General features: G+C 41.0%; 1 protein-coding gene across 1 annotated transcript in view; it reads left to right on the top strand.

Annotated features, from left to right (window-relative positions):
- MBOAT1 (membrane bound O-acyltransferase domain containing 1) overlaps positions 1 to 21,729 on the top strand; it is an 85,824-nt gene extending 64,095 nt beyond the window's left edge. The window contains exons 9-14 of the mRNA XM_005281377.5: positions 5,486 to 5,589; positions 14,025 to 14,089; positions 15,596 to 15,728; positions 17,184 to 17,335; positions 19,547 to 20,361; positions 20,407 to 21,729. Of these exons, the coding sequence (XP_005281434.2) occupies positions 5,486 to 5,589; positions 14,025 to 14,089; positions 15,596 to 15,728; positions 17,184 to 17,335; positions 19,547 to 19,682 (590 nt within the window). The 3' untranslated portion in view covers positions 19,683 to 20,361; positions 20,407 to 21,729. The remainder of the gene's footprint in view (positions 1 to 5,485; positions 5,590 to 14,024; positions 14,090 to 15,595; positions 15,729 to 17,183; positions 17,336 to 19,546; positions 20,362 to 20,406) is intronic.
- The last annotated feature ends 508 nt before the right edge of the window (positions 21,730 to 22,237 follow it).

Genomic DNA, 22,237 nt, shown 5'->3' with positions numbered 1-22,237 from the left:
TGAAGCTCACTGAGATACTCAGATGGAAAGAACTTTATAAGTTGAAAGCATCCTTACTGTTTCACTACTAAATTGTCCCCCCTCCCCCGCCACTTTACTCTTGGATAATGAAAATAGACCATTTGTTTTTGCTTGTTCTTTTACAACCTTATTTCAGTGCTACCCTATTGAAGAGCAAACACAGCTAGGGCATGTTTGAAACCAAACCATATTTCCAATGATATTCTAAAAGGAAATAAAAAACAGTTATATTAAATTTTATGTAAACTGCCCACAGAAGACCCCCCCTTCCAATTCACGCACCTAAAATTGTTTCCTTTAACAAAACCTAAATTTTGGTTCTAAACCACGTACTACTTCCTTCTATTAAATGACATTAGCTTTCAGGACTATTGGGCAGATCCCAGGCAGAGTAAAAGCAAAGGGATTTTCTGACTGTTCACCCAAGAAAAGTAGCCTGTGTTGCAAAATATTAGAATAACCCTCATATCCCAGTGCAGCAATGTAAACACCATTATATTGAGATCACTGTCTACCAAGTCTTTGAATTTATTGATAGTTAAACCTTTTAAGACAATTCTTATTGAGTGAGAACTTGAAATAAGGGTTCTTATTTTCCCCCTGAAAAATGGATACTATCTTTCTCCGTGTTTTGGATATAAACAACCTCCTTTTCAGCAGCATTGACTAGAACAACAGCTCCCAAGTGGGACTGATGTCAGTTAGTGGGTTTCATTTTCAGCTTCTAGTGGGCCACAGGAAGAGCACAGACAAGATCTTTCAGTGTTGCTACTAGGTATATATGTGGAAATGAGGCAAGACACACACAAAGGAAACATGGGATGGTTGAAAGGATGTATAATGGTGTGGGGAGAGGGAGGGATGAAATCTTAGGAGGAGATAGGGGGATCTAAAACACTTCTGTAAGGAAAGGGAGAATCAAACATTCACAGAAGGGAGCAGGCCAGAGAGGCCTATAAAAAAGAAAGTAGTAAATGGCTTGGATTTTAGGGTGGGGAATGTGTTTCTTTGGCTATCAATTTATTTAATATTGAGAGTTAATTTGATTGGTGTCTAAAAATAACTTCAAACTAACACTCCGTTGCCCCCATCCCCATATATACTTTTCTTTAATCTTCTTCATTTGTGTGTCAGAGGAGATCCCTTGGCAGGCTATGGAAGGGTGAGAAAGACTGTGTTTGCTGAATAGAGAAGATCACCAAGATCTGCTACACAGAGGCACAGATACCTGGAAATTGGAGAGGAGCATCATGGAAGGGGATAGAAAGGGGACTGTGAGCATTCAGATTAAGGCAGTGATAAAGTGCAGGAAAATAATAAGTGGAAGAAAACAGTTGGGATTGGTATATGTGAAATAGAAATGGCTTTGGGATAATAAATCATTCAGAGAAATAATTTATTTTAGTTGGATATAGGTTTAGGTTATTAGAAAGCTGGAAAATGTGGGTATAAAGTAGAAACATTATTAGAGAGAGAAACTGCCTTTGGATTTATGACGTGACTTAATCTTGGAGACTGTGGAAAGATCTTGTAAGTGAGTTTTGGGAAAGCATGCTCTGTCTAGTGGTGGGCGAGGCTTCTTTTATCTATGTTGCAGATCCAAGCAACAAAATGGCATGATTCCTCCCCACCCTTTTAGTTAAGTTGTCCGTTGTGTGGAATAGGGCATTATATAATCATTTAATAAAACTGCCGATAAGCAGTTGCTGTTTCCAGAAAAGGACAGTCATGCTATTGTGTGAGGCACACTGTAGAATTCCTCCAGATTCATGAAAAGATAGAAAATTCAAGCATTCTGGTTGGTAGCATTAAACACTGGAACTTAGCTGTAAACTTGACTAAGGCTTAAAATACTTATTAGTAAAAACCATTTAGACCTGAATTCCACAATCTGATAGATGGGGTTTATCCCACATAAGCAACTAACCAAATAGGGTTAAATTCTGGCCCCGCTAAAGTTAATGACAAACCTCCAATTAGACTTCAGTAGGTCCAGGATTTTACCAGTAATTTGAGAACTGAAAGCTGGCAATTCTTCTGCACTCCAGAGTACTTTATGCTGCATCCAAACCACTTTTTCATTGGGGCTAACAGACCTGTTTTAATATTACACACTGGAATGCAGGTTTTGTCCACCTTTGCCTTTAATTAGGTGGTGCAGCCTGTGGAGACTAAAAGTCTCAGCATTCTGTTGAGATCAAGAAGTAGCAGAGCAGTTTGAAGTGTATGTGTGGGAGTTGATTCCCTACTGCATGGTGCACAGTTCTTCAAGGGGTTCTCTTGCTGCAGCATAGAGGGCAGGATAGGGCCAGAAGATTTATGCCTGTACAGATCCTCCAGTTCTTGGCTCTGTGAATACATTGGCAGCAAAGACGCCACTTCAGCCATTGTCTACAGCCATGTCCACTCCACAGCCTGTGGAGGGACATTTTTGACCTTCCTGCAGACATACTTAACACACCTGGGCTGGCTGTTGCGTCTCACGATTTGGGCCTATGGTACTGTAGCATGCAGAAAGCCCGAACAGTAGTAGGATAGAAGGGACTAAATATACATTTTCTTATTTAGTTCTAGCAATCTGGCACCAGCGGTTAGCACTTGTTATTGATCTAGTAGCAGACACTTTCTTGTTCAATAAAAAGTATAACAACAAGCAGGGTTGTTTTTAGATTGTTAGGATCAGAAATCAAGCCTCTATTTCCAGCAGCTTGTCAGTGAAGTGGAAGGTTAAGAGAAAGGTCCATATTTTTCTGGTTAGAATACTGCTTTTAGATTAGACTGCATCCCTGAGTTGTACTTCAGGGTTATCCCTGAATTTGTACCTAATCTCAGAACACTTTGTAAGAGAGACCAAGACCAATTTTGAATCCCGAGACACAAATGCTGACTTCATTTAATAAAAATGAAAAGCTCAGCTTTATCTTCAGTTTTCTTGATCAGACTTGTCATTTATAATGGAACTAGGCTGAAAAATCTAGCAGTGTTTATACTTTCATTTTTTTCCTTCCAATATTTATAGGCTTGGCTGTATTTAGAGACCTAGAGGTAATGAGTCCCTCCTGTCTTCTCAGTATGCACAGAGAAAGGGCTTTTGACAGAGGCAGATTAAAAGCAGGATCCTTGAAATCCAGACCCAATTATCAGAGGGGTTCCAGAGCAAGACAGAACCCTGATTGGCTCTGTGGGAAAGAATGCAGCGAGAGCTGCGGCCCATGGAATTCCACTGGGCTTACTGAATAAGGAAGAACAAAGAGTCTTCTAGGAAGAGCATAGTGTGTGAAAATGGGCCGGGTGAGTGTCCAACCTGACATGAACCAGGCCTCCATTTTTGCTCTTGCAATTATTTGCCCCTGCAATGTAAGTTATTTGTACATCTCAGTATTGGATGTGCAGAGACAGTCTGGTATTAAGTGAGTTGTGAGATCAGCACGGAACTTTGTACATGGGGTGTTCAAAAGTCATCGCTAAAACTTAACGTTGACTAAATCTTAATAAAAAACAGAAACTTGAATTTGAGACACGGCAGTATTTCCCCCCACAAGTACAAGGAACTAGCGCAGTATCACAGATACAACCATGTGGCAAATATTGATACATTTTAATTAGGGCTGTCGATTAATCGCAGTGAACTCACACGATTAACTCAAAAAAAGTAATCGCGATTAAAAAAATTAATCATGATTTAAATCGCACTGTTAAACAATAGAATACCAATTGAAAATTATTAACTATTTTGGATGTTTGTATACATTTTCAAATATAGTGATTTCAATTACAACATAGAATTCAAAGTGTATAGTGCTCACTTTATATTATGTTTACTACAAATAGTTGCACTGTAAAAATGATAAACAAAAGAAATAGTATTTTTCAATTCACCTCATACAAGTACTGTAGTGCAATCTCTGTCATGAAAGTGCAACTTACAAATGTAGATTTTTTTGTTTGTTACATAACTGCACTCAAAAACAAAACAAGGTCAAACTTTAGAGCCTACAAGTTTACTCAGTCCTACTTCTTGTTCAGCCAATCGCTCAGACAAACAAGTTTGTTTACATGTGTAGGAGATAATGCTGCCCAATTCTTGTTTACCTGAAAGTGAGAACAGGCGTTTGCATGGCACTTTTGTAGCCAGCATCGCAAGATATTTACATGCCAGATATGCTAAACATTCGTATGCCCCTTCATGCTTTGGCCCATTCTGGAGGACATGCTTCCATGCTGATGCACTCATTAAAAAATATGTTAATTAAATTTGTGACTGAACTACTTGGGGGAGAATAGTATGTCTCCTGCTTTGTGTATTACCCACATTCTGCCATATATTTCATGTTATAACAGTCTCGGATAATGACCCAGCATGTTGTTCGTTTTAAGAACACTTTCACTGCAGATTTGACAAAACACAAAGAAGGTAACAATGTGAGATTTCTAAAGATAGCTACAGCACTCGACCCCAGGTTTAAGAATCTGAAGTGCCTTCCAAAATCTGAGAGGGACGAGGTGTGGAGCATGTTTTCAGAAGTCTTAAAAAATCAACACTCTGATGCAGAAACTACAGAACCGAACCACCAAAAAAGAAAATCAACCTTCTGCTTGTGGCATCTGACTCAGAGGATGACAACGAACATGCATTAGTCCACACTGCTTTGGATCGTTATTGAGCAGAACCCATCATCAGCATGGACGCATGTCCTCTGGAATGGTGGTTGAAGCATGAAGAGAAATAGGAATCTTTAGTGCATCTGGCACATAAATATCGTGCGCCGCCAGCTACAACAGTGCCACGCAAACACCTGTTCTCACTTTCGGGTGACATAAACAAGAATTGGGCAGCATTATCTCCTGCACATATAAACAAACTTGTTTGTCTGAGCGATTGGCTGAACAAGAAGTAGGACTGAGTAGACTTGTAGGCTCTATAGTTTGACATTGTTTTATTTTTGAATGCAGTTATTTTTTGTGCATAATTCTACATTTGTAAGTTCAACTTTCATGATAAAGAGATTGCACAACAGTACTTGTATTAAGTGAATTGAAAAATACTATTTCTTTTATTTTTACAGTGCAAATATTTATAATAAAAATAAATATAAAGTGAGTACTGTATACTTTGTATTCTGTGTTGAAATTGAAATCAATATATTTGAAAATGTGGAAAACATCCAGAAATATTTAAATAAATGGTATTCTATTGTTTAACAGTGCAATTAATCACGATTAATTTTTTTAATCACTTGACAGCCCTAATTTTAATGCAGCCATGTTATATGTATGTTTTAGTTTCATAATGATTAGAAAAACCCTTTCTGTTCATTGTCCTTTACTAGATTTTTTTTCCACCCTAAGAGTTTTCTTATTATTGTTTATTGAGCATTATCATTGTGTTCAGTGTCCTTCAGACATGTAAAAAAAAATGACGCCTGCCACAGTCTAATTTGAATCGTTTGCGTTGATGTTACAGCTGACGCGATCAACAATGCAGCTGGCTATGGATTCAGTGGTGTTGATGATCAAGGCAATTTTCATTGGGACCTGCTATCCAACTTAAATATATGGAACATTGAGGTGAGTTAAAAGAAACAAAATCTTGGTATAATTATGGAGTGACGATTATGATGTGGTTCATTAGTAACAGGGATACATTTTTCTCTTCCAAAGGTGTGTCTAGAATTAGAGTGAGTTTTATCTTTTGGACAGATAAATTGTATTGGTCACACTTCATAGGAAGGTTACATTTGTAAATAGTTTCTAAAGAGCTAATAAACAATGTTTTAATAAACTATTAATTATTGTAGAGTTCAACAGGTCAATAGATTGCTTACAACAATGATTCATAACCATGATAGCATCTTCTATTTATGTGCTTATAACAATCTGTTATTACTCTTTTTAGTATTTGTATGGCAATAGCAGGTAGAGGACCCACCTGAGATTAGGGCTCGTCTATGCTAGGTAATGTACAAATACACAGTAAAAGACAGTCCAGGCCCCAAAGAGCATATGTTCTAAATGGAAAAGACAGACAAAAGGCAGAAGAGGAAACAGGTATAGAACAGTGAGGTGACCTGCCCAAAGTCACAGAATATGTCAGTGACAGAGCCAGAAATAGAATTAAGAGTTACTCCTAGCTCAGTTCCCTATCCATTAGACCACACTGTTTCTCAGAACATCTGTAACATATTCCTCAGGCCAGTGGCATGCTTTTAGCATCCTTTAGTCCCTTACAAAATATTTATAAAGGTACCTTTAACTATAAAGTGTGACCAACATATTTCCTGTTAGTTTGTTGCCTAAGATAAATATCTTCTGAGTGCCAATGGCATGAGAAAATGTCTAGGAGACTGGAGTAGGCCATTCTCAATTTCTTCTTCTACGGATTTATTTTCATACAATAACAAGAGCTCTCCACCTACAATCCATTATTTATTATTTTAGAAGGAAAAGCAAAGGAAACCAATGAGTTAATTGCATTGTAGCTTAGTGGTCTATCAAAAGACAGATTTTGGTAATTCATCTCTAAATTTTAGGGGCCCCTATAATTCTCAGTGGAAAAGTTGAGACCATCACTATACCCTCTCCCTTTCATCTTCCCTTATTTGTGCTTGTCTTAACCCTTGCCCGAGCTTGCATCTGTCATTCTTGGAGTGTTTTTCCTTGCTCCTTTTTTGCAGCATCCACAGTGGGTGCACAGCTCAAGTCTAGAAGCACTTGCAGCCAACTGCAGATGGAAATGCACTCAGCTTCCCCCTTTGCTCCCGGACTTGAGGGGGGAATCTAAAATAGATTGAAAACAGGAATGGGAGTGCTCACTGTACCACTCAGAGAGGAGGGGGAGTTGGGGAGGAATGTCGCTAAGCAGAGAGAAGCTGTGAGTTCCCCAGTACTTTAACCCATTCTCCTATCCTGTAGACCTCATTCACCCTTTCCCTCTCTGGGACATATGGGCTGCGGGGGGGGGGGGGGGGGGGGGGGGGAGGAGCTGGAAAGGGGATTTCTTTGGCAGCATAGGAGCAATGAGGCCATATCAGCCCCAGGACCCTTGTGATGCCATAGCCTCATTTCCATTTTGAACTTCCCTTTGAACTGGTGCTGTGTGGTCCAGCTTTCCTTATGGAGAACACTCCTCTAACAGCACAACCTGTCGGAAGAGTTCCATGGAGAGGCCCTGGTGGATGGAGGGAGGTATGAAATGATGGGAGGCCATAAGACTCAGGCTCATTTTTTCCCCTCAGAGTGGGGCAGGCTGGGTTAAATATTAAACGGACCAATGGGATTGTGGTTTATGACAAAATTTTAAAAGTCTAATTTTTTTATAAGCTGGTGACCTGGGCAGTACATGTCAAATAGTAAGAGCCACTTACGTGCATAAAGCACTTCTGCATTTGAGCCGATTGCTAAATGTGGCTGCTGTTGCACCATTTGGTCATGGCCAGGTGAAAATACACTCAGTGCAGGTAGCAGACTGTCAATTAGGAAGTGTTGTGAAGTCTTTTAGGCACAATGAAAGAGTAAGTATGTGTGGAAGGCATCAAAGATTTGAGGTAACTTCATCATTGATCCTCTCTATGGTCAGCCCAAAGAATGCCCTCTCAGGGCTCGGGTGTAGCCAGAACATGTCTCTCAGCAGGAGCCCACATCCGTCTCCCTTCTGACCAGTGATTTTAGGCTAGCAGCCCCCTTGCAGTCACTGGGATTCTCTCCAGCAGGTCATAGAATCATAGAATCATAGAATATCAGAGTTGGAAGGGACCTCAAGAGGTCATCTAGTCCAACCCCCTGCTCAAAGCAGGACCAATTCCCAGCTAAATCATCCCAGCCAGGGCTTTGTCAAGCCGGGCCTTAAAAACCTCCAAGGAAGGAGACTCCACCACCTCCCTAGGTAACGCATTCCAGTGTTTCACCACCCTCCTAGTGAAATAGTTTTTCCTGATATCCAACCTGGACTTCCCCCACCGCAACTTGAGACCATTGCTCCTTGTTCTGTCATCTGCCACCACTGAGAACAGCCGAGCTCCATCCTCTTTGGAACCCCCCTTCAGATAGTTGAAGGCTGCTATCAAATCCCCCCTCATTCTTCTCTTCTGGAGACTAAACAATCCCAGTTCTCTCAGCCTCTCCTCATAAGTCATATGCTCCAGACCCCTAATCATTTTTGTTGCCCTCCGCTGGACTCTTTCCAATTTTTCCACATCCTTCTTGTAGTGTGGGGCCCAAAACTGGACACAGTATTCCAGATGAGGCCTCACCAATGTCGAATAAAGGGGAACGATCACGTTCCTCGATCTGCTGGCAATGCCCCTACTTATACAGCCCAAAATGCCGTTAGCCTTCTTGGCAACAAGAGCACACTGTTGACTCATATCCAGCTTCTCGTCCACTGTGACCCCTAGGTCCTTTTCAGCAGAACTGCTACCTAGCCATTCGGTCCCTAGTCTGTAGCAGTGCATGGGATTCTTCCGTCCTAAGTGCAGGACTCTGCACTTGTCCTTGTTGAACCTCATCAGGTTTTTTTCGGCCCAATCCTCTAATTTGTCTAGGTCCCTCTGTATCCGATCCCTACCCTCTAGTGTATCTACCACGCCTCCTAGTTTAGTGTCATCTGCAAACTTGCTGAGAGTGCAGTCCACACCATCCTCCAGATCATTAATAAAGATATTAAACAAAACCGGCCCCAGGACCGACCCTTGGGGCACTCCACTTGAAACCGGCTGCCAACTAGACATGGAGCCATTGATCACTACCCATTGAGCCCGATGATCTAGCCAGCTTTCTATCCACCTTACAGTCCATTCATCCAGCCCATACTTCTTTAACTTGGCGGCAAGAATACTGTGGGAGACAGTATCAAAAGCTTTGCTAAAGTCAAGAAATAACACATCCACTGCTTTCCCCTCATCCACAGAGCCAGTTATCTCATCATAGAAGGCAATTAGGTTAGTCAGGCACGACTTCCCCTTCGTGAATCCATGCTGACTGTTCCTGATCACTTTCCTTTCCTCTAAATGTTTCATAATTGATTCCTTGAGGACCTGCTCCATAATTTTTCCAGGGACTGAGGTGAGGCTGACTGGCCTGTAGTTCCCCGGATCCTCCTTCTTCCCTTTTTTAAAGATGGGCACTACATTAGCCTTTTTCCAGTCATCTGGGACCTCCCCCGATCGCCATGAGTTTTCAAAAATAATGGCTAATGGCTCTGCGATCTCACCCGCCAACTCCTTTAGCACCCTCGGATGCAGCGCATCCGGCCCCATGGACTTGTGCACGTCCAGTTTTTCTAAATAGTCCCGAACCACTTCTTTCTCCACAGAGGGCTGGTCACCTTCTCCCCATGCTGTACTGCCCAGTGCAGCAATCTGGGAGCTGACCTTGTGCGTGAAAACAGAGGCAAAAAAATCATTGAGTACATTAGCTTTTTCCACATCCTCGGTCACTAGGTTGCCTCCCTCATTCAGTAAGGGGCCCACACTTTCCTTGATTTTCTTCTTGTTGCTAACATACCTGAAGAAACCCTTCTTGTTACTCTTAACATCTCTTGCTAACTGCAACTCCAAGTGTGATTTGGCCTTCCTGATTTCACTCCTGCACGCCTGAGCAATAGTTTTATACTCCTCCCTGGTCATTTGTCCAGTCTTCCACTTCTTATAAGCCTCTTTTTTGCGTTTAAGATTAGCAAGGATTTCACTGTTTAGCCAAGCTGGTCGCCTGCCATATTTACTATTCTTTCTACACATCGGGATGGTTTGTTCCTGCAACCTCAATAAGGATTCTTTAAAATACAGCCAGCTCTCCTGGACCCCTTTGCCCTTCATGTTATTCTCCCAGGGGATCCTGCCCATCTGTTCCCTGAGGGAGTCAAAGTCTGCTTTTCTGAAGTCCAGGGTCCATATTCTGCTGTTCTCCTTTCTTCCTTGTGTCAGGATCCTGAACTCGACCATCTCATGGTCACTGCCTCCCAGGTTCCCATCCACTTTTGCTTCCCCTACTAGTTCTTCCCTGTTTGTGAGCAGCAGGTCAAGAAAAGCTTTGCCCCTAGTTGGTTCCTCCAGCACTTGCACCAGGAAATTGTCCCCTACGCTTTCCAAAAATTTCCTGGATTGCCTGTGCACCGCTGTATTGCTCTCCCAGCAGATATCAGGGTGATTAAAGTCTCCCATGAGAACCAGGGCCTGCGATCTAGCAACTTCTGCTAGTTGCCAGAAGAAAGCCTCGTCCACCTCATCCCCCTGGTCTGGTGGTCTATAGCAGACTCCAACCACGACATCACCCTTGTTGCTCCCACTTCTCAACTTTATCCAGAGACACTCAGGTTTTTCTGCAGTATCATACCGGAGCTCTGAGCAGTCATACTCCTCTCTTACATACAGTGCAACTCCCCCACCTTTTCTGCCCTGCCTGTCCTTCCTGAACAGTTTATATCCATCCATGACAGTACTCCAGTCATGTGAGTTATCCCACCAAGTCTCTGTTATTCCAATCACATCATAGTTCCCTGACTGTGCCAGGACTTCCAGTTCTCCCTGCTTGTTTCCCAGGCTTCTTGCATTTGTGTATAGGCACTTAAGATAACTCAATGATCGTCCCTCTTTCTCAGCATGAGACAGGAGTCCTCCCCTCTTGCACTCTCCTGCTTGTGCTTCCTCCCAGGATCCCATTTCCCCACTTACCTCAGGGCTTTGGTCTCCTTCCCCCGGTGAACCTAGTTTAAAGCCCTCCTCACTAGGTTAGCCAGCCTGCTGGCGAAGATGCTCTTCCCTCTCTTCGTTAGGTGGAGCCCGTCTCTGCCTAGCACTCCTTCTTCTTGGAACACCATCCCATGGTCGAAGAATCCAAAGCCTTCTCTCCGACACCACCTGCGTAGCCATTCGTTGACTTCCACGATTCGACGGTCTCTACCCCGGCCTTTTCCTTGCACAGGGAGGATGGACGAGAACACCACTTGCGCCTCAAACTCCTTTATCCTTCTTCCCAGAGCCACGTAGTCTGCAGTGAACCACGTAGTCTGACCAAAAGTCCAGCCTCCTCACTTGCTTTCTCTCCAAGGGATATGGCCAGGGATTATATGTTGCAGATGGAGCCTTCACAGCAGAGTACATTTATTTAAGGATGAAAACATAAAAAGGTCTAATGCATACTAAGTGTACCCAGGAGGAGTCTGGAAGATCAGAATCTTTCCAATCCTTCAGCAGGGCTGGGTCCCCTTTGGACAAAAGGCTCGTGTCTGTTTGCTGAATCAAAAACAAGGCTCTTCTGTCAGGATAAACTCAGCCTTTTACATCAAAGGCCCTTTCTGTGTCTCCTTGCCTCTTGCACATGTCTGAACCAGTATATGCAAACCACCCCAGGGGGTGGTATTTCTCTGGAGCTGTTTATAGTCCCAAGAATTGCAGTAATTATGGCCCAGTGGTTTTAGTTTCTGGAGGAGCTTTTGTAACCTTCCTGCATGGAGTGGAGTACACTCCCTAGCTCACAATGATCCATATAACCTTCACGAAGTTAATACAGTAGTCCCCAAAAGATACTGCACGTGACTGCAATATCTGTAACAGAAGGTGTCAAGGCTGCTTCCCCACTCTGAACTTTAGGGTACAAATGTGGGGGCCTGCATGAAACTTCTAAGCTTAACTACCAGCTTAGATCTGGTCCGCTGCCACCACTCCCAAAGTGCTAATTCCCTTCCCTGGGAAGCCTTGAGAGACTCTTCACCAATTCCCTGGTGAATACAGATCCAACCCCCTTGGATCTTAAAACAAGGAGAAATTAACCATCCCTCCTCCTTTCTCCCACCAACTCCTGGTAGATCAAGATCCAACCCCCTTGGATCTAAAAACAAGGAAAAATCAATCAGGTTCTTAAAAAGAAGGCTTTTAATTAAAGAAAAAGGTAAAAATCATCTCTGTAAAATCAGGATGGGAAATAACTTTACAGAGTAATCAAACTTAAAGAGCCCAGAGGACCCCCCTCTAGCCTTAGGTTCAAAGTTACAGCAAACACAGGTAAACACCCTAGTAAAAAGGTACATTTACAAGTTGAGAAAACAAAGATAAAAACTAACACGCCTTGCCTGGCTGTTTATTTACAAGTTTGAAATATGAGAGACTTGTTCAGAAAGATTTGGAGAGCCTGGATTGATGTCTGGTCCCTCCTAGTCCCAAGAGCGAACAACCCCAAACCAAAGAGCACAAACCAAAGCCTTCCCCCCACCAAGATTTGAAAGTATCATGTCCCCTTATTGGTCCTTTGGGTCAGGTGTCCGCCAGGTTACCTGAGCTTCTTAACCCTTTACAGGTAAAAGGATTTTGGAGTCTCTGGCCAGGAGGGATTTTATAGTATTGTACACAGGAGGGCTGTTACCCTTCCCTTTATAGTTATGACAGAAGGTTTGAGGAGAACCCTGCCAGAGAGCATTCCATTTTGACAACCAGCTTGACTGGCTGCTCTCTTGGAAACACAGAGGGGAAAAAAATCAATGCTTGCCAAGTAAAAAAGGACAACATTGATAGAAACAAGGAAATACAGCTCCTTTCTCTAACTGATACTATAATGCAATTAAGTTGTGTTTCTCAGTTAGGGTTATTTTAATGTAACCCTTAAAACACTAATGAAGATTGTTCTAACCTCCAGTATTTTGGACTGAGGATCAAAAGCACTCAAGTACTCCTTTTTGGCCCCTCTCCTGCCCTACTCCAGGTCACACTTCCTTTGGCTCTCTTAGAAGACCTTGTGAGCTTTGGAAGAGCCCTTTGACCTTCTACTGGCATTGGTACAACTGCTGCTGGAATACTGTGTCCATTTCTGGTACCCACAATTCAAGCAGGGTGTTGATAAATTGGAGAGGGTTCAAAGAAGAGCCACAAGAATGATTAAAGGTTTAAAAAACATACCTTCCAGTGATAGACTTAAAGAGCTCAATCTATTTAACATAAAAAAGTGAAGGTTAAGGGGTGACTTCATTACAGTCTATAAGTATCTACATGGGGAACAAATATTTAACAATGGGCTCTTCAGTCTAGTAGAGAAAGGTATAACATGCTCCATGGCTGGAAATTGAAGCTAGACAAACTGAGGCTGAAAATAAGGCATACATTTTTACGGTGAGGGTACTTAACCATTGGAACAATTTACCAGGGGCATGGTAGATTCTCCATCACTGGCAATTTTTAAATCAAGACTGGATGTTTTTCTAAAAGTATGGAGTCCAGCTCCTCAGAAGCTTCTTGTCTCAGATAGCAAGCAGAGGACAAGTGGGGCCAGGGCATGTGCAGAGGTGGAACTGAGCAGGGCTAGAGGATCTGCTATTGGAGGGAACCCTGTGGTCCTCCAATCATGAGAGTGGCACACGGCTTACTGAGTCAACAGGTTGAAGTAGTCACTGCAGAGTGGTTATGTAACTGCTCTGTGGGCTTGCCTCCCCTTTCCCCATTGGTATCTCCCTACGGCCCAGCTCAGTTTCTCAAGCTGCACTCTGGGCTGAAGATTTGGCCCTAAGTTCATGTACTAAAAATACTTTCCATTGTTTCTTGAGAACAAGTTCATTTACCTGTCCCACTGCCCCCAATAATGCATTTCTTTTAGAAACCTTTTGTTTTCATAGCACTCTAGGGATTTCCAGCCCACCTAATGGACTGCAAGGTTTAAAGATTAAAAAGCAGTTGTTTGTAAGTTGAAGGGTTGGGGGTGGCATGAATATCTGAAATTAGAAAACCTTTTTTGGCTTTTTCCATAATTAGAAAGATAGCCAAACACTTTTATTTTGTTTTATAATAAAAAGTGAGATTTTAAAAGTGAGTGGCAAGTGTCAGCCATGGGTAAATTCTTATGGATGAGTTATAAACCCCAAAACATGTTTATAATGGAAATGTTGACACAGCCTTGACTGTAGCTAGCTACTACTCCTAGCATACTGCATGTAAACCTCTTCAGTTTAAAATCCAGGTAGAGACTGGTATTGTCCTGTACATTTCAAAGCCAGTGTGAGATGTTAACTTTCTTCTCTCTCTTAGACTGCAACAAGTTTCAAAATGTACATTGAAAACTGGAACATTCAGACGGCTGCCTGGCTAAAGCGGTAAGAACAGTAAAACAGTCAATTGCTGGTGAGACCCAGTTACTTTTAGGTGGTAATGTTGGCTAGTAATTCTAACTGGTGAATCTGATAAATACACAACAGCCTCTCGGTCTCTTTCATTTCTCCCTGTGTCTGTAAGAACTTGTGTGCTACTATGTTTTTGGTGCTCTGAAGTTTTTATTGCTACATTTTTGGAATGACCGCATTTACTCATGAGCAGCGAAGCCATGAGTGAGCTATACAGGTCTTCCTAAATAACATTTTTATAGCACCTCTCACTGTCCATATTTTCTTTGTTACCCATCTGTATTATTTTGCTAGGAGTTTATCATATTTTCTCTCTCTCTCCTTTGCACTCGAAATCGATTAATTACTATTGGAGATGGGCCTGAATTGGGTCCAAACTCCTTCTCCAATTGGAACTTTGGGAAACCTTGGTCCTCATTCAAACTTTAGTAGCCTCAATATAATCTATTGCAGAGGCACTGGTTACCACATACTTCAGGTGCCAATTTAGGTCTGTCTTTATAATATGCCAACTTGAGATGCAGAAAGTAAATTTTGTCCAACACTAGGGAATTTGATTTCAGACTGCATCACTATGACTCACTGTAAATAATAATATTAATCCAAATTTTGTAGCTCAGTCCTGTCTCTGGATACTGTGAAAACAAAGCCTTTGGTATGTGAAAAGTCCGGTTCAAGTCGATTGATGTGACCGCCAAAATACAAGAGTTTATATAATGTTTGTCCTAACTGTATTTTGTGTAAAAATATAGATCTGAAAAATCTGTTTCTATTGTTCTTCGTGAGTGAAGTAAACATAATGGTTTTGAGTAAATAAACTACCATGATCTTTTCTTAGGACCATTGCATTTTGAGTTAAAACTCAGATGTTGCAAGATTCTTAGGGTCCTGTTGCTGTGTTTCTGAATACGCACACGGAACCATTCACCTACGTCTTCCTTAGCTGCTAATGTAAATCAGCATAGGTCCATTGATTTACACTAGCTAAGGAACTGGCTGGCTGTGATGTAGAGTACGGGCAGTGGCTGTATAGTATTCTGCCTAAAGAATATTGAAATAGAAAAGGAAGTGTGGGTATGTCGCTTTTCATCCTCCCACCCACTCTTGAATATCCGTCAAGTTTCTCAGGATAAATACAGAGTTCCAGATGGGAAAATGCTGGCATGGTAAATGAGAACCTGCCTTATGCCAAATTATATATAGAGAGGGCATAAATAATATGGCATACAGTAGGTTCTCATTTACCATGCCTATATATATAGGTTTAAATTCCATGATAATTAATTAAGTCATGAGAGAATGCCTTACTCATGCAAGTAATTCAACTGACCCTCACGTAAATGAAGGTTTGCAGGACTGGGCCCCTGATACATAAAGGAGATCAGAATGGGATCTTTAAGATTCAAGGAGATCTGCAGTGCAATGAATATTTGTTACTTGTTCAATCTGCTGTTTTCTGTTTGTTTCATTTCTTCCCAGTGTTTGCTATGACAGGGCTCCATGGTACCCCACAGCCTTAACATTTATCCTGTCAGCCCTGTGGCATGGTGTCTATCCTGGATATTACTTTACATTCGTTACCGGAATCCTTATGACATTAGCATCCAGAGCAGTACGTAACCTTTATTGTTTTCTTCAGAGACTTATATTAGATTACTATAAAGCTTTCAGTGCTAGGGGTTTATGTACCCTTTGACATACTGAACCATTTTCATCCCTGGCATAACGCTGTTGACTGTACACGAGGGGATGAATCCACGTAATACCTTTTTCTTTTGAGATGATCCTCACTGAAACGTTGATCTGCACTGCAATAATTGTAGGTGCTTCCTATAATTACAACCAGCCATTGCTCTTATTGATTCAGCATAACAGGTACTGTGACGCTGGACTTGGCAACAGTCATAGAGGGAGAGGTGAGGGGCCGTGCAAAATACTAGTGGTCCGTCATACACGTTGCACATAGGTTCATTTGTCTCATAATTGACCTGGTCAGGTAGAAAGAGCCTCCATCTCATCTGTGTATTGTGATAATTCTGTGTAAAGTACAGACCTCATAGATTGGATTGAGCCAACAGTTGGTTTCAGGCTGTATAGGCATGTCTTTGTAGACCACACCAGTTTCTACAGAATATGTACTTTCATTTTTAACAAAAGAAAAGCTTCTGCCCTTTATGGTTGCAAAAAAAGAATTCTGAATGGGACCCCAGTGCATCTAAATCTGAAGATAGATCACACAAAATAGTATGTCTGAGAACTTTGAACTGGCTTCATTCTTTGCAGCAGAGTATTAACTTTGGATCCTAATGATGACAATTTAATTTCCCAGCATTAGTAACTATATCTGTGCTGGTCATTCTAGTGGAAACATCCACTGTGAAGAGATTGGAGAGCACCATCACTTTTACCCATAGTCTGACCTTGGGTATATATCCATATCAGTTTGACAAGTGAACAAAGCTGGCAATCAATAATAGTTACCATAATACTGTACCACAATAATATTTTGCATTTAATTTGCCCCTTCCCTATGAGGATGCATTCCACAGATTAAAACAAATAATCCACCCCCCAAAACATCAAAAAAAGAAACCCAACCCTGCAAATAAACCAACATCTGTAGAAATCCAAAATGCTTGCAGACATAATCAGCTGCTAGAGAGTGTAACTCCTCTCTCTGTTGTACATTTTATAAGCAGTGGCCTGATTCATCCGAAAAGAACAAAATTGCCCATAGATGCCCATACGAGAGAAAGCCTAGTCCCCTGGTTATAGAACACAGGAGATCTGGGATGTATTCCCAGTTCTATCACTGACCTGCTGTGGGACCTTGGGCATGTCATTTGGCATTTGCGGGCCTCCATTTCCTCTCCCACTTTTATTCTGGCCTGTCTATCCAAACCGTAAACTCTTTGGAGCATAAGTATGTGATATGTTGAGGCCTCTAGGTATTACTGTAATACAAATAATAATGGATGAGGAGTTTAATAGATGTGAAGTGAGTCTGCATGTGTTTACTAAGAAATTTTGGTGTTTTTTTTTTAATCCCCTTCTCCCTGATTTGTAGATAAGGAACAATTACAGACATTACTTCCTCTCTTCAAAGCCACTCAAGGTGATCTATGACATTGTCACGTGGTTTGTCACTCAACTGGCTGTCTGCTATACTGTTGCACCTTTTGTTATGCTGGCTGTTGAGCCCACGATTAAGTTATACAAGTAAGTTTCCCCCTTTTAACTCTTAAACTTGTATACCTTAGACCTGTAACCACTGGGCTTTGTTTAATAAGCCAACCTGTGATGGAAGCTGATTAGAATTTTGCCATCATTTAGAGGGAATCCAAGCAGGTTACTGAATAACATGAGTAGTGATTTCATCTGTATAACTTGATGAATTCATTTCACCATGCTAGAATAATTTTCCTTTTCTTTCTCAGTTTAGTTTAGTGGGTTTTTTAATTCTTGTTTGACCTGACTTTCCATGTGTCTGCTGCTGCCCTGTTCAAAGCCTCCCAGTGCCAATTATTAACAAGACCAGAGGATGGGGTGGGTAGGAATAAAATTAATCTTATATTTGGGAAATGTCTAGGTGAGAAAACAACTAACTTCCAGTTGTAAAATGCTCATGAGAAGGGATTCTGAATTGACCAGCAGGAGATAAAGAAGATACACAGCTGATTCATTGTGTATTAAAATCATTTTTTGCTTTGCACTCTTATTTTATATGCAGTTACTTCTGTATTTTAAAAATGAGGTAAAGGGAGATGAAGATTATATATAGTGAAGCATAAAATGAGTTGAAAAGAAAGACTTGACTAAATTACTTTACTTTTCTTCCATTTTTTGGTAAACCTTGTCAAACACAGAATAACAGTTTTTGGCTGAAAAAAGAGACATTCCATTACTTTGTCATAAAAGACTGAAAACTGTTAGTCAAAAGAGCAGCTGTGCATGAGTCTGTTTGAGGGATTTTGAATGCTGTCCTTTAAAAAAAAAAAATTAAAATGTTTAGCTAAGTTTTCTCCGTACTTAAACACAACTATTAAAATGCCAACACCAATCTGAAGCTTGTATCAGTGTTGGCAAGATTCATTCCCGGCTACTATTTTAATATCTCATTGTTCTGTCTTTAGCAACAGCAACAAATAAAAAAAGATAAGGGCTATCTCAGTGTAAAAATATTGAATGTGACAAACTCATGGACACTTATGAATTTGCTCAAAGGGCAAAATTTTGCCCTTTTTGCCACCAAAGGTCATTTGAGGTAACAAAATACCAACGTCTTAACCTAAGTTCCATTAATAAATACTTGTAAAGAGATTGCTGTTTCTATGCCAATACCTGTGAAGGAAAAACTGTCAGTTTAAGTTTAGCACAGCTGCGACCATAGATGGTACCTACACATTTCTGTGTGTTTCACTGACTCAGCACAAGAAGGTAATGTATGAATTGATGGGATTTTCAAACAAGGCGACTGAGCTAAGTGCAAGGTGAGTGTGTGCCTTTTGGAGTAGGACATTGTGGACATGTCTGTGGGTTCAGGCACCTTACAGGGATTTTAGAACTATGAGGGACTATTTTAGAACTATGCTCCATAGCAGGGGCAGGATATGCCTAAGTGGTCAGGTGCTGGACCCATGCACAGCTCCCTGACCTTCCTCAACCCATACTCTGTGGGCCCACCAAAACAGGTGTCCCATTTTCCATTTTAACTAACTGCTCATCCTGAACACTATCAGTTATAGAAATAAATATATGGAAGATGTTTTTATTTTATTTAACATTGTGTCATTCTCTCTCTAATTATGATGTCTTTTATTATGATTATTATATTTTATTAATGATCAGCAAACCTAAAAAATGTTCAGAGTTTTAACTCATTTCAGATAAGCAACCAAAAGTTTGGCTGGAAGCTCTTCTGTCCTTCAGTTGCTGGTGCCATTTTTTCAGGCACAAGCTGTGCTTGCTCAAAAAGGAGGCTTTCTGAAAATGTATCCCTGTATATTCTTTAACAGTGGGAGATAGGCTGAGAAGGCCATGTTTGGGTTTCTCAAACCATAATCATGGGTAGTTCACCTCTGAGTCCATTTCACCTGAATTGTCAAAGTTTGGGGCTAGGAATTTGGAAAAGGGTTCTGGGTTTGACCCCTTGTCTAGTAACAATATATGGGAAAATACTGGCCCTGTTGAAATCAATGCAAAACTTCCATTGACTTCAGTGGGTTTGGATGTCGCCATAGTATAAAGTAACATACTGCTGTAAAATCCAAAGGCATAAAAGCCTGTCATATATAAGACACTATCAGGTGCTCTGTTTTATGTCTAAACCTCTTGAATCTGATGGAGCTGGTTGTAGTGCTGAACTAATACAATTTGCAGCATTCATATGTTACTAACAAGCATGTTTTCTCTTTCTCTTTTCGTTTCTAGGTCAATGTACTTTCACATGCACATTCTAAGCCTCCTGCTGCTGCTGGTCCTACCAATCAAACCTCGAGACCACACCCTGAGGCAGCTTCAGAATCAAGTCACACACAACTCTGTTAAAAACAAGAAAGAAAAATGATACCTCAAAGAAAAACCACTGATATTGGGAAGTGAAGTGTCATACCAAAAACAAAAGGGAGAAAATAAAAAGACAATGGGATTGTTATTGCTTAATTTAAAACGCTTTGGAAAGGACAGACTGGAGCTTGGTTGACTGTATTCCAGATGACCCAGTAACAAAGATTTACAGGCTTGAGGAGCAGTGCTTTTGATTTTATAAATATAGGGACTATTTTTATATATTTAATTTTTTCACATGTACAGATGTTTTTGATCTTTTACAGAAATGTACATTTGATAAACACAAATTTTGAGATTAAGAAAATAATCATTAAAAAAAAAACCTAGCAAGAGTCAGATCAGCAGCTTAGCAGACTGGTGCTCTAGGCTGCGGAGTCTTTGGCTTCCTATCCTGGCTATGGCCGGAGGGGCTCTGGGGTGTAGAGCCACAGAATCTTGGCTCCTGAGACTGTTGGCATTGACTCCAGCAGGAGGAGGAGGGCCACAGCGCAGGGTGCAAGTGCTTCCCATGTGGTTGTGAAGCAGGGACCTGCTGCCTGAGTTCAGCAGCTTGGAGACTCCTAATCGCTCTCAGTGACACCTGCTGGTGTGAGGGCAAATTAGTCACTTGGAAATCATTCACATAGATTTCTGTGAACATCAGCCACTGGATTGGCCAAATTTATATATATATATATATATACATAAAAGGAACTTATATATATATATATATATATATATACACATAAAAGGAAAAATCAGAATATCCTATGATATGCAGATTAAAACTTCTCTAGCTGAGGCTACGTCTACACTACAAGTGCTCCAGTGGCCCAGCTACAGCACTGCAGCTAACCCTCTACAGCGACTGAAGGGGTTTTTCCATTGCTGTGGGGAATGCAGCCCCTTGAGAGGCAGTAGCTAGGTTGACAGAAGAATTCTGCTGTCAACATAGTGGTGTCTACACCAGGGCTTAAGTCATTTTAACTACATCTCTCAAGGGTGTGGATTTTTCACACCCTTGAGTGACATAGTTAGGTTGACCTAAGTTTTAGGTTTAGACCAGGCCTGAGAGACAAAGATAATTGGGATGTGGCTGATGTTCAGCACTGCCCTGCAGCTTTGGAGTGATATGTTTTGACGTGATACTTTTATGATCAATATAATGTAGCAATAGGGAAACCTTGCAGATTTAGTGCTTTAAAACAGTCAGTCACAGATCAAAAGCTGGAGGAAGGGTTGGGAATAGATCAACTTGTTCCTCATAGTATTATGTATTGGCAAATAGGAATTTTGTTCACACAAGGATAACAATCCATTAAAAATAAAATTAAAAGAGTACTATACAAGAGAAGGGTTGTGATATGATTAAGGGACTGAGAATCAGCAGCTCTGCTTCTGACTCACTGTGTGATCTTGGGAAAGTCACTTAACCTTTCTATGTTTCAGTTTCCTCATCTGTAAAATGGGGATAATAATACTTACCTACCTCACAGGAGTGTTGTGAGGTTACATTAATGTTTACACAGCGCTTTGAGAGAACAGGATGAAAAGTGCTATGTAAGTTTAAAAACTAAATATAGTCAGAGAGGACCTCTTAAAGGAACACATGAAAACGTGCACCAAATAATTCTGTATATATCTTTAAATGTTTTCTAAGTTGGTTTTCTCAGAATCATTTAGAAATGAAGCAGTTCCCTTACATACCATTGATTTTCCTCATCTGTCTGAAGTGTAAGTGAACAAAGAGTCTACCACATTTATTTTATTTTAATTTTTGTATCAGAACAAATTCAAATTCTGCAGAATCCTTACTATGGGGAGAAAAACGTAAGAAATCAAAACTGAAGGATGTAAACAGTTTCACTTTATTTTTCTTGACGGACTGATTTTGCTTTTCTCCCCTGCACCAACCTCCTACCCTCCCTCTCCCCCCCCCCCTCCGCAGAATCCCCAACAGCCTTTTAGTATAATGTCTATTTCATGGGAAAGTTTATTTGGTGATTTATTTTGGAGAAGAGATGGATTACTAAGATTGGTCTGAATAAACAAACTGTTTTTTGTCAGTGTGTGGCCTTATTAATGGGAGGGAATTATGAAAATCTGGGGAGAATGAGCCTGTGTCTCATGAAGCAAGGTGAAAGATCATTACACATATGGCAGGAACTAATCACATCTCTCAGTCTCGCATTTTACAAACACAGTGTGGTTCAGATGCTGCTGCTATTGAAATCCATGCTAAAAACTCCCATTTATTTCAATGAGAGCAGGATTCATCCCTAAATGGGTTTATTTTTTGTCATTTTTTTTTGTTCTGTTGTTCAGTCTTTTTATTTACATCTTTTTATTTAAGAACTTGCTGTGACATTTCTGTGGTGTGGTGAATCTATTCCTACATAGCCAGATCAAACCCCTACTCAGCCCATACAGGAACTAGGACGTTCTCCTTGGCATTCTTCTGTCAGAGAGGGGGTGACATTTGTGGAAATAAGAAAGGTCCTAGCTCAAAAACCAGCCGATAAGCAGGAAGACAAGGTGAATCCTTACAGAGGCCCAGTGTCCCTGCATGGTTTC

Source organism: Chrysemys picta, chromosome 2 (assembly GCF_011386835.1).
Source record: "Chrysemys picta bellii isolate R12L10 chromosome 2, ASM1138683v2, whole genome shotgun sequence".
NCBI classification, from domain to species: Eukaryota; Metazoa; Chordata; order Testudines; family Emydidae; genus Chrysemys; species Chrysemys picta.
This window is presented reverse-complemented; position numbering and strand designations above follow the sequence as displayed.